The sequence below is a fragment of the Trichophyton rubrum genome (assembly GCF_000151425.1).
Source record: "Trichophyton rubrum CBS 118892 genomic scaffold supercont2.1, whole genome shotgun sequence".
Taxonomy (NCBI): domain Eukaryota; kingdom Fungi; phylum Ascomycota; class Eurotiomycetes; order Onygenales; family Arthrodermataceae; genus Trichophyton; species Trichophyton rubrum.
The window spans coordinates 3,346,928-3,358,474 of NW_003456428.1; the positions used below are offsets into that span (position 1 = coordinate 3,346,928).

Genomic DNA, 11,547 nt, shown 5'->3' on the forward strand with positions numbered 1-11,547 from the left:
TACTGTCAGTATAACAGTTGACTTTGTCCCACATACCGGTCTTTGTGTATCTGGCACTTTGTGTCCTGCCGAAAGATACTCGTGTTCAATTAGCCCCTCTGCAATTTATAATGCTGGATCTAGTTGGTTCTTCGTGCATGCACACGAAGTAGTCTCCGGCAACTCGTCAGCGCTTAAGTACATAGGGCTTCTTCATTTTAATCTTCTTTGTTGTTGTCATTGTTGTTGTTTCTGTTGCTGTTGCTGCTGCTGCGACGGCAGCTATTCTCTGTTTATTCAAGGCGTCGCACAGGGTAGAAGCTGAAATCCGGCGTTGAGGATCGGGAGTCAGCATTTGCCGAAGAGCGGTCATTCGTCGAGGAAGTTTCTTTCGTAGGGTATCAATGCGATCCCACCAATCCATGAATTTCTTCCGGACTTTCAAATCCTCCATGATCTTTCGAATAGGCCAACCGTTAGAAGGTAGCTGTATATGCCTGAAAACAAAGAGCATGGTAATGCCAAAAGCCCATATGTCGCTTGGTTTACCTCTCTGTTTTAGGAGTAATTCGGGTGGAACATAGGAGGTCGACCCTCCGTCGCTATAGCGATGCTCAAGGGTGGAAAGGCCAAAATCACAGAGAACAGCTCCTCGCTTATGGCCTCCAAGTATAATATTATTAGGTTTTATATCATGATGTATAATTCCCCTTTCATGAATATACTTGAGGGCACTACTGATGTCTATCCAGACTTGTAGTTGCATCTCCTCCTTGATTATTGAAAATCTGTCACCATCAGCGTACTGGGAAAGATCCAATCCCTCAATATACTCAAGGAATAGGGTAAGGTTAGTAGCCTGGAAATCGAGGAGCTGTGCAATGTTACGCTAGTCGCGTGAGTTAGAAGGAAATGGAGACATTAGACAGTAGGAGAGGTCGTAGAACATACATGTTTCAAAGACTGCAAAACTTTCCTCTCATTTTCCCACATGTACACCGCATCCTCTATATCTGGCTTTCTGCACACCTTCGCAGCAACAACACGTCCACACCGCTGGAGCTTAAAAACGCGTGTTAACCCAGTCTCGGCAACAAGATCCAGCATTGTGGGCCGTGGTTCACATTGAACGCTTTTTAGAGGAAAGTTCTCAGATTTGATCCGTTTGTTCGAGTGAAGGGCATCGGTTAGATCTCTGTTGGCTGCTTTCTTTCGCCGAAGGGTGGTCGATTTGGCCGTAATTGCCGGTCTGCTTAGCAACTCGCAAATACCGGAAGAGACTGGGGAGCGGGTATTCGAGGTACTACTAGGAAGGACCTTAAGTAAAAACTCGAGACCAGCTCCAAAAGTTACATGCATAAGGCCAGGTCGTATCCTCAGTCGATCGCCAGGTAATATCTCCTCCCCATCATCTTGCCTATGGAGAATATCCCGGAGGACAAAGCGAGAGGTGGACGAATTGCGAAGAAGAATTGCATCGTCTTTATCATCGGGTATCGTAATAAACAGGCAATGTCGTATATTAACCCAGCATTCATCTGTTGTAGTTTGAAGTTGTATTTGGCATGATTTATCACTTCCGATGACGAAGTATGGACGATCTAGATTTTCGTATAGCCGGAATGCGAGCACTTTATCTTTCCCACGTGTGAGCAATGGGTCAATAGGCAGCCCAGTTAGTGGAATCGGTCCAACAAAATCTCGATTTCCAGGGAGTCTCAAAGATTCCACGGCTGATGTGGAGATAGGGAGTAGGATAACGCGTGTATGGTGTTCCTCTGCCTCTGGTTTGGTGTCTTCGGGTTCGGGAGACGGGTATGCCATGACCAACAATAAAGGCACCTCCCGACAATAAATATATCATATAAAACTAATACTTCATCTTTCAAAAAAATGTGTGACGCTGCATTTGTTAAGAATTCCCCTTTTGCTCTGAAGCTGAAGACATGTATCTTGTCGTTCGCCAAACTTATTGGAATTCTGAATAAGCGCGACGCGGGGACGAGCCACGTGACTCATTCGTGTCGACAACTTCTCCTTTCATAACTTGCAAAGACAGGAAGAACAAGAACGACAACATCAGCATCGACAACGGTTATTCGATATCCGTTAACGACTACTGTTGACATTATGCTGACCCAAAGACCGCTAACACCGCCGTATACGGCTCCACGGGACCCGGAATTGACTCAATACAACCTTCCACAAAAGAATGACACGCTCCTAGCAGAGCTCTCAGGACGCTGCAACACGTCTCTCCAAAACACTCTCTCGAAGACGACATTCCAACGTCTGGCAGAAGAAGTGGTCTCGAAAAACATTAGCTCTGGACCGACCAAGGACACCAGGGACCTAGAGCCTCGCATACATTTTACCGTCTCTCAGACCGCCCAAAAGCTCTCACAACAAGCCACTACCACCGTGAACGGAATATATTTTGAGCTTACAAAACTCCTGCCACCACGACTACAGCCGTTTTTACTCAACTTTATAGGGAAAGAGGCTAGTGAAGAGGACCGATATACTTTTATAATAAACGTGCTTCCATGGATATTGAAGAAGTTACGGAAATCCCCATCACAAAATGGTACGTGCTAGTAGTGTAACTTATTTCTCTTAAAATCTGTCCACAAAACCTGAGTTTTGGACTTCTCTGGTCGTTTGAATATCATACTAATACCGAACAGGAACACGAAAACGAGGGTTACCTAGAAGAAGTCAACGCATTGCTAAAAAGCAACGGCAAAAGAAGGTCGGTGCTAAACGCGTGGAAAAAGCACCAGCTACCGCAACAAACAGAATAAAAAAGAGACAGCAGAGAGGGAAATAAGAGTATATTCAGATTCAGAACTTTCACAGCAATACGAACGGATGATGATGTCCGAATCTTCATGGATTCAAAGTTCCTCTCGGACTGGAACCATGCGAGAATCTTCTTCTCTGGCATTCCTTTGCCAAGGGTACGCCGGCCAACAAACACTTCAAACCGGCAAACGAATGTTGGTTCACTGTGGGCTCTGGGGATATATATACGGTGGTGATACACCACAAATCAAAGTTCATGTCCTGTCTACACTCCATGCAGATTGGCGTGACTTAGAAGAGTCAAATTTGCCAACCTAAGCAGAATTATCCTATTCTGAGGAAGGGGAATGGCTTCCTATTTATATCTTGTGGAGAAGGAATCTGCAGCGAGTAGTTCCGTATGGCTATTCACCTTGAGTACTCAGGGGGTTTTTGGGTCGTACACTATTCAACTTGGGCTCCTCTTCCCTTAATTCTTGCCTTTATTTCTAGAGGCTGTTCGTGTTGTTCCATAGCAGCTTGCTCGACCTTAGGTTTTTCTCACCCCAGGGTGGATTGAAACCTATTTTTGGGCGTCTACTTTATTTCTCGGAGCTATTGATTGTGCTCCTTGCTGATTTTGTGTTCTTGCGTTTTTACTCTCGTTCGCTGGGACGGGAGTATGCGGTAGTTTGGTCAAATTGGTGTATCCTTTTTCGATCAAATCATCGTCTTAAATTACTTTGAAGTTCCTGCATTTCGCGGATAGCGCTCAAGACAAATTAATGCCTACTGTGAGAAATATAGGGGTTTTCGATAGAATTTCAAACTTATGAATCCTTTCACACTGGGAACTGAACAGTGAAATCACTTGGAGTGATGTAATTCCAATCTCAATCGCGCATATCAAGGTAGTCGCTAATACTAGTTGACAGGTGAAGGCGAGTTGTCGTCATGTCTATCACATTTGGACTTTTCCAGGGCATTTACTTTGCTCGATCTACGCCTGGTTGAGTTATGTCTTATTAGCTAAGCCTTACTAAGGAATGAAAGGAGCTCGCCGTTGAATCGGCCTGCCAAGCCCGCATAGCTTATCCAAACGAACTTATGTATGTAGGAATGTCTACTCCGTACGCTGATAGAGACCTTGACGGAAACATATCCTTCCTATCTCCTTGTCCTATAGAATCCGCACTATTATATACAGAGCCGATGGTGGTCACTCTTCATGACTGTATAGACGATGGTAGAAGCGTGGCATTTGATACGAAAGGGTCAAGCAGTAGACGATATAAATAAAGAGCCTCTCCAGCCCTCCAAGTTTCATCTCGTTGAGGCATCAAAACCTGGAGTTAAGGTTACCTTGGTCAGCACGCTAACCTTATTTCCACGTGGTGGGTCCGTTATGACGTCACTGACAGGTGCAGGGCCAGAAAATCATCATCTTGCATCGCTTTTGTGAGGAATCAAGGCAGGATTCTAGGAAGCGTTGCGCTCCCTACGTCACCGAACTCGTATATCTCAAACATACAGTGATTGGAAGAACATGATAGAAGTAATGTTGGTGAGTATATAACCTGCCCTTACCCCTCGCTAGATCGTGTATTCTTAAAAATAAAATAAACTACCAATACTATACTTGAAGAACCAAGAAACCAATATACATTACCAGAAACCAAACACCACTGGGTATCCAAGCTTTCCTCTGCAGCAGAAAAAAAAAAAAAGCCATCTTATTGCTAACCATGGGTGCCGTCGTATCATGTGTGAGTATGACGCTCTAAAGATAACCTGAGATAATGCGTCTAACTTCCTACACTTAGATCGTGGGCGCATTCCACGCAATTGGGCGCGCTCTGATGACCATCGTTAATGCTATCGGGAGCGTGTTGATGGCAATCGTGAACGGAACAATTTCCATCCTCCACGCTATAATTTCTTTCTTAACCTGCGGTTGGTGTTCAGGCCGGCGATCGAGAGTCGGGGGGCATCATCATACGAGAAGACCCGTGATGAGTTCCGTCTAAAGTGTACCTATACAAACTCCGTGAGCGGGCTAGGAGGAAACGGAAAGGGTGGTCTCTTTTAGGAAGGCTTTCAATGGTAGCTATTTTTGTACCATCTGTTGCTAGTATTGCTTTGAGGAATAGGATTGCGACAACGATACCCCGCAGTCCGTTTGACGATTTAATGTATGATTGTATTCTGTGTCGTTCATTTCATTTACTCGTATAACAACTATAATTGCAGCAATGATGCTTTCATAATCCAGGAACTAGACTTACATATTGCCCAAAATTTTCCGTACTCCACTTATCTTTCCAGAGAGAGATGGCTGGTATCCAGTTTCCACTACTCCCTGGCACATATTCCATGCAGCTTCACCATCCTCCCCTCTGCCTTGTCCCTTCTGAATCGGATAGTCTAGTCGCGGTGGGATTTTAGTCTGGATGAATGTCCTGTCTTCGCAAATGGCCTTAAGGTTGCTTAGGTTTCGGAGGCCCTCGGCGCCACCAAATCTTCCATAACCGCTATCCTTTACACCACCAAAAGGCAGGCCAACGGCATAGAAGGTAGCAAAGTCATTGACTGCAACCATTCCCGCATCGAGGTGGGAGATACACCTTTCGACATCTGCCCTGTTATGTCCAAAGACGCTGGAGCCAAGGGCATACTTGATAGAGTTTGCGATGGAAATAGCGTCGTCTACCGTTTTAGCTCGCATCATAACAAAGACGGGTGCGAATAACTCTGTCTGGGCAATCTTCATTTCAGTAGTTACGTCGGCAAGTAGTGTTGGCATAAAGTAATGACCATGGGGGTGGTCGGGATGGTTGTATCTTTTCCCTCCATGTATCAACCTAGCTCCGTCTCGTACTGCCTCGGATATCAGGCTTTCAAGACGGTCAAATGATCTGCTGGATATTTGAGCACCAACGTCGGGAGTGTGAGGAAGTTTCTGCGCTTTTAGATCACCCTTCCCGTCTAAGAGGGCAGATCCAAGGCGAAGCGCTTTGATACGAGGGGTGACAATTTCAAGCAGCTCGTCGTATACATTGGGAAGTGCAATTATTCTCTCGGTCCCAATGCAATTCTGGCCAGCAGATTGAAACACCGCCCTCATCATAATGGAGGCAATACTGGGGAGGTCACCTTTGGTTTTAGGGTCATCGAGGATAATGGCGGGATCCTTTCCACCTAGCTCCACAGTGACCGGAATCAGAGCCTTTGCAGCTGACTTGCAAACTTCATGGGCAACAGGTTTTGATCCAATGAAAATGAGATGCCGCAGCAACGGGTGAGATGTCATTGCATCGGCATGCTGTGGTAGGCAGATGACGGTCTGGACAAGATCCTTTGGATGGCCACAGCTGACAACTGCGCGTTGTATGATATCGCATAGGAAGACCGATGACCATGCTGTGTGCTCAGATGGTTTAACAATGATGGCATTTCCGGCAAATATGGCACTGATAACCGGCGAAATCAGATTGTGGAATGGATAGTTCCAAGACACGCAAGCCCCCACAACGCCGAGGGGCTCATATCGTACAGTGTTTTTCTTATACATCATAAGTAGATTCGTTGGGCGACGGTCCGTCTGTAGCGACTTTTCACCATGGTCGATTGTCCATTTTAATTTATCAGCCGTAACCATTATATCTCCAAAGCAAGCGTCCACTTTTGTTTTACCGGAGTCGAGGCAGCAGGCGGTTGCGATTTCATTCTGGTGTTCAAGGATATACCTGAGCAAATGAACAATTAGTACATATAGTCTGTACCTGCAGGTCTGTCCAAATGCGTCGTCGATATATTTTCTTACTTCAGTAGTGTCCTTAGCACTCTTCTGCGTTCCGCAAAGCTTGTTTCCCTCCATTGCAGATATGCAGCTGAAGCCCGTTTGAACGCTCTATCGATATCCTCTGCCGTAGCTGGTATTATACCATTCTCGTCTCCCAGCAAACGTCCATCAGCAGGGCAATAACTCAGAATTTTCTTTTCGCTGAACGTCTATTGGGAACGTGGCCGCGTCAGGAACAGCTGATTAATCGAACAAATGCGAGTGACTTACTCCAGTTGTACTTTGGGAGGTCAATATCTCCCGGGACTCTTTACTGATATCTTCCCAGGCAACACCTCTCCATTCGGGACTCAGTTCTCTGGGTAGGGGCACGTCAAATGTAACCGGCCGTTCATCTTGGGAGAACAGAGAAGAAACCAAGAGCTTCAGAACAAGGAGAGTCGGGAGAATTAACACGGCAGAGGTAAGCAATTGGGTGAGAGTGCAGTTCAGCACCGTTTCATAGCCTAGCTTGAGGTGATCCATCCCCTTGGCCGGCCCTGTTGGAATCGTGGCGGGAATGCGTTGAAATGTTGAGATTCGCCCTTGAGCATTCAAAAGGAGCTTGCAAGGTGGTGTTGATGCCAAGACTCACTAGTTCACGACTCTCAAAGGGTACAGATCGCAACGAGCACCAGCATACGACAATGCGCGGTGATTCTCCAGGTATATCTCATTGGAGATTACTATTTAGACCAAATCAGAGCTGGCTATGTTTTGCGCCTTTACTATGTCCAAAAACTCCACTCCAGCAGTGCCCAAGTGTTACGCACTTCTATATCAAAACACAGCTGTGAATTTGACTGTTATGAGGCTTGATTCTATGTTTTGCATAGATTCCCCGATTATATGAATGATCTAGAATTCATATTTAACGTTTTTTTCGAGAGCACAGTCACAAATATACCCTCGAGAAGAAACGCACTAAATTCGGCCTGGATTTTTCTATGTTGTCCATTCGCTCATTTCTTCCGTCAATATATACTGACTGGCCCTGTGTTCCCGGACTTGATGGCTTGAACTGGTAGTTCGATATTCTAGGCTGGTTTACTGACCCCAGGCTTCGGGCTTGGACGAGCTTTGAAGGTGCTTCATAACAAATCGATTTGATACTTCTGCACTCCGGAAACCTTGCCGATATAATTGGGTACATGTATCTACCATATACATTTCAAGCAAGATAGGTGTTGCTTGCGACAATCGCGGTGGCACGGTAGTCAATGGAACGCCTAGCTAGGTGTCAACCGGTGGGTAGAAGAGTTCTTGGATATCCTTACCCAACCCACAAGATGCCTCTACGGCTCGGGTCATATAAGCCATTAATTTAGGATCCAAGTCCAACAGCCCCATTCAGGTGTGTTACGGAAGGCGAGAAATATTTCATCCTTATGTTGATCTCCCCTGTGCATGATCTATTTTACCACCGTATACAGACTTCTACGTAGGCTTGTTCACTGGGAAGCCGAGCTTTGTCTGCTTTAGTGGACCACCTTTTCTCTTCCCAGTCCGCTGTACAAGATGGTCTATGATGCAGCCAGCCTCCCACCCCTGGCTATTCTCTGTTGTGATGCCACGGCATCGAGGACATGCCTTACCATGGAGTATGAACAACTGATGCAGCGAATACTTCAGATGATCCGGAATCTTCACCTCGAGGTGGCTGAAGGCAGTGATCTCGTTGACTTTATCCGTTGGAATCCAACCAAGCCACTTGCTAAGGCGGAAAACATGTGTGTCAACAGCAAAGCAAGGACGTTGAAGGCAAAATAGTACGACACAGGCGGCTGTCTTGACGCCGATGCCTGGATATTTGACGAATTCTAGCATAGCTTCATCCTTTGATAGAGAATGAAGGTGATTAAGGGAGAGCACATTCTCGTTCGTCATGGCGATCTCATTGTCCTTCTGCTCCTCAGTCTCGTTTCTGAAACCCGGGGCTCGTGTGAGATCAAGCTCCTTTCCAGTCTTCGATTCAACCAGTGCGTCTCTCCGAGCTTTATTCTCTTCATATACCATTTCAAGGATCTGTTTGATATATTTGCTCTTTGCGACTCCGAGTCCACCACATTTCATCGATTCGTAGATGTCTTCCACTGGAGCTTCACGGACCTTATTCCAGTCAACACTTCCTTTCCCGATGCCCTCTTTAAGGATACCGAACTTGCGCACCAGGCCCTGGAACGCCATGGCAGAATTATTGCCGGTAGTTGCACCGCTAAGAAGTGTCCGAATCAAAGCATCGAGGATACTAGGCACTTCTCCACAACCCGATACAGTCAATGAAGGCGGTGGTATTGCCTTGGGCGCTATGACTTCTCCATGAATTGAGGAAAGTAGCCTGTTAACCTCCTCACACTCTGCTACTGTAGGGCGTTTCCAGTCTGGAAAGGGGCTAACCCCTGGTGTTAGGCCGTATGGATTTTTGGAGCCACGGTTTCGACGAGGCCTGGAAGTTGCTACTTCGTAAGGGGTTGGGGAGGAGCTTCTGTCTATTGAATGTAGCTGAGGAACCATGGGAACAGCAAAGTCCTGCGCTGAACCCACTACAACAGCATCGAGAGTCTCAATTTTACCTAGATTATGCGGTAATTCGTCGATATCTGGAACCGGCTTCCCTTTCTCCCTTTTCACTTTTGAGCGCTTTGCGGAAGACACAGAAGAAGAACCAGCTATGGCGTGTCTCTTTAGTTGTCTTGTTATATATCTAGGCTCCGTATAATATGTTGATGAGCCATCTAAATACTGGTCATGGTGGTCCTGAGGTGCTGCGAGGTTATCATTCTTAGGAATAAGTGGCTCCTCTTGGGGTAAAGGGGCAATCTTGCTCCTGTTGCTGGCCATATTGACGAATAGAGAGGAGCTTTTTAGGTACGCATTGGGTAGATAGGTATAACTCAGCGAAAAGCTGGCCTGGATGTATCGGATGTTGATACACTGCTGCTCGTGTCTCTGTTCTTTCCGCTGCTTTTTTCCCACACCACCTTCAAACGAATATTTAAATCAAGTCTTTGCCTAAGAAAATCGAACGATGCACCCAGGAAGGTTTGAAAGAAATTTCAAGGATAAAGAGGCTATGTTCTACTGACACCTGTCATTTTACTGCGTGAAGGCAGTGATTGAAGCCTTTTGCAAGATAGTGATTAAACTAGGAATCAGGAGTATTCATTAAGACGGAAGGAAAAGATTGGGTGTTGACAGATAAAAAATTGCTTATATATTACCAGTCTATGATGTAAGAAACCATATAAATTCTGTCCCTACCACTGTTGAGTTTGATAGCGGGACTGACCTTCATAGACCCGTGGTTCAGTCTTTGGTACAAGCTTACAACAGAGGAACGTGCAAAAAAAGTGTTTCATATAATTCTATAGTATGACCTTCTTTTGTTATAGGAGTATACTATACTGAATAAGATACAAAATAAAATATCATATGAGTGATGTATCCCAGAGTGATAGGGGTCAGCCATGTGGCAAATAAAGCTAAAAACTTGTCCTGAACTGCTAGCAAGGAGAAGCAGAAAAAGAGATAAAAGATGTAATGGTGTTTTTTGCATTTGTGCTGAGCTTTGCTACCTACACTAAGCAAGTATGTACCTATGCGTTACTGTACTTTTATTTCATCTCTCTTCATCCACATTTGATTTTGATCAGTGAGTTGAATCGGGATCGGGGTCAGGAGTAGAAGTGATATTGGCAGCCGGATGTCCTGTACTGCCCTCTGAAGACTGGGGAAAGGCTAGAAAGGGTAAAAGAATGTGGCAACCTCGCGGTTGGTCTTTATGTTTATTCATGGTCATTCAAACGTTCAAATCATGGCTCTATGAGACGAAAGAGGGAAAAGGAGACAAAGAGAGCGGGAGGCATAATGGAAATAAGCTCTGTCAACGAGAGGTATCAGCCGAGTTTGGTTGGGATATGTATGAGTTAGTAATCGCCGAGGTTATGAATGCTGATGTCCATTCTGTCCTTGACATGAGGTGTGACGTCAGTCGACTTTTGGTGTTGAGATTGGCTATTCGCCTGCGCCTGTGCTTGGAGGGATGAGTCAGTCGGATTAGCAACAGGAGCATCTGCTACTGGTCTGACGGTGTCAACAACAAGTGGTTTCCCGTTCGCATCTAGGTCGACTTTGCTGGAAGCGATGAGGAGATTCTCGTGGCTCGCGACGCCGTTGAGGACAGCAGCTCTGGCGCTTTCGACTCTCTTGATTTTTCTACCTTCACCACGAAGTTTCTCTAGGTGTTCGAAGTAGTTTGCTGAGACAGGAGTTGTATATACCCCATTGAAAACACCGACTTCGAACTTAACGGGCTCTGCATTACCGCTTTCAATGCATATTTCGGCACAGGAAGCAGTAAGGTCGTCTAAAGTCTGATAAATGACGGCATCAGCTCCGATGTAAGCTGTGATGGCCTTGATATCACGATCATGAGCCACGAGTTCATGTGGAGAGGCTAAATCGATGCCATAGATATGGGGATGGCTATACAGCTGTTAGTATTTCATTATTGAACGGCAGGTAAGGAAACATACGCTATCTCAGGAGCACAGCTGGCAAGCAAAACACTTTTCGCCCCAGCATCTCTAGCCATCATAACGATCTCTCTGCTTGTAGTACCACGAACGATACTGTCGTCGACCAATAGGACATTTCGGTCCTTGAACTCCGACACCATGGCGTTCAATTTCCGCCGAACTCCCTTTTGTCGAGCCTTCTGCTCCGGCATGATGAATGTCCGGAAAACATAACGGTTCTTTACGAAACCCTGGGAGTAGGGTTTGTCCAAGTACCGAGCAAGAGCGGCGGCGGAGGTGTTGGACGTTTCAGGCACAGGAATAACGACATCTATATCTTTGATAGCATCAGGACCAAGCGTGGTAATGATTCGCTTTGCTAGCTTTTCACCCATGCGTTGCCGAGCACGGTATACGCTGATTCCA

At 45.9% G+C, this 11,547-nt stretch overlaps 5 protein-coding genes across 5 annotated transcripts; 1 reads left to right on the top strand and 4 right to left on the bottom strand.

Annotated features, from left to right (window-relative positions):
- Positions 1-166: 166 nt before the first annotated feature.
- Positions 167-1,803, bottom strand: TERG_01261 (serine/threonine protein kinase; the record flags this gene model as incomplete). Its single annotated transcript, XM_003239232.1, has 2 exons — positions 167-868; positions 931-1,803. The coding sequence occupies 2 exons, from the start codon at positions 1,801-1,803 to the stop codon at positions 167-169; spliced, it is 1,575 nt and encodes a 524-aa protein (XP_003239280.1).
- Positions 1,804-2,109: 306 nt separating this feature from the next.
- TERG_01262 (uncharacterized protein) lies at positions 2,110-2,809 on the top strand (the record flags this gene model as incomplete). The annotated part of the gene is made up of 2 exons (XM_003239233.1): positions 2,110-2,566; positions 2,667-2,809. 2 exons carry the CDS (start codon positions 2,110-2,112, stop codon positions 2,807-2,809), a joined length of 600 nt encoding a protein of 199 aa, XP_003239281.1.
- A 2,235-nt stretch (positions 2,810-5,044) lies between these two features.
- On the bottom strand, positions 5,045-7,090 carry TERG_01264 (uncharacterized protein; the record flags this gene model as incomplete). The annotated part of the gene is made up of 3 exons (XM_003239235.1): positions 5,045-6,509; positions 6,587-6,774; positions 6,836-7,090. 3 exons carry the CDS (start codon positions 7,088-7,090, stop codon positions 5,045-5,047), a joined length of 1,908 nt encoding a protein of 635 aa, XP_003239283.1.
- Positions 7,091-8,041: 951 nt separating this feature from the next.
- On the bottom strand, positions 8,042-9,445 carry TERG_01265 (uncharacterized protein; the record flags this gene model as incomplete). Its single annotated transcript, XM_003239236.1, has 1 exon — positions 8,042-9,445. One exon carries the CDS (start codon positions 9,443-9,445, stop codon positions 8,042-8,044), a length of 1,404 nt encoding a protein of 467 aa, XP_003239284.1.
- Positions 9,446-10,530: 1,085 nt separating this feature from the next.
- On the bottom strand, positions 10,531-11,516 carry TERG_01266 (amidophosphoribosyltransferase; the record flags this gene model as incomplete). The annotated part of the gene is made up of 2 exons (XM_003239237.2): positions 10,531-11,089; positions 11,140-11,516. 2 exons carry the CDS (start codon positions 11,514-11,516, stop codon positions 10,531-10,533), a joined length of 936 nt encoding a protein of 311 aa, XP_003239285.2.
- Positions 11,517-11,547: the final 31 nt, after the last annotated feature.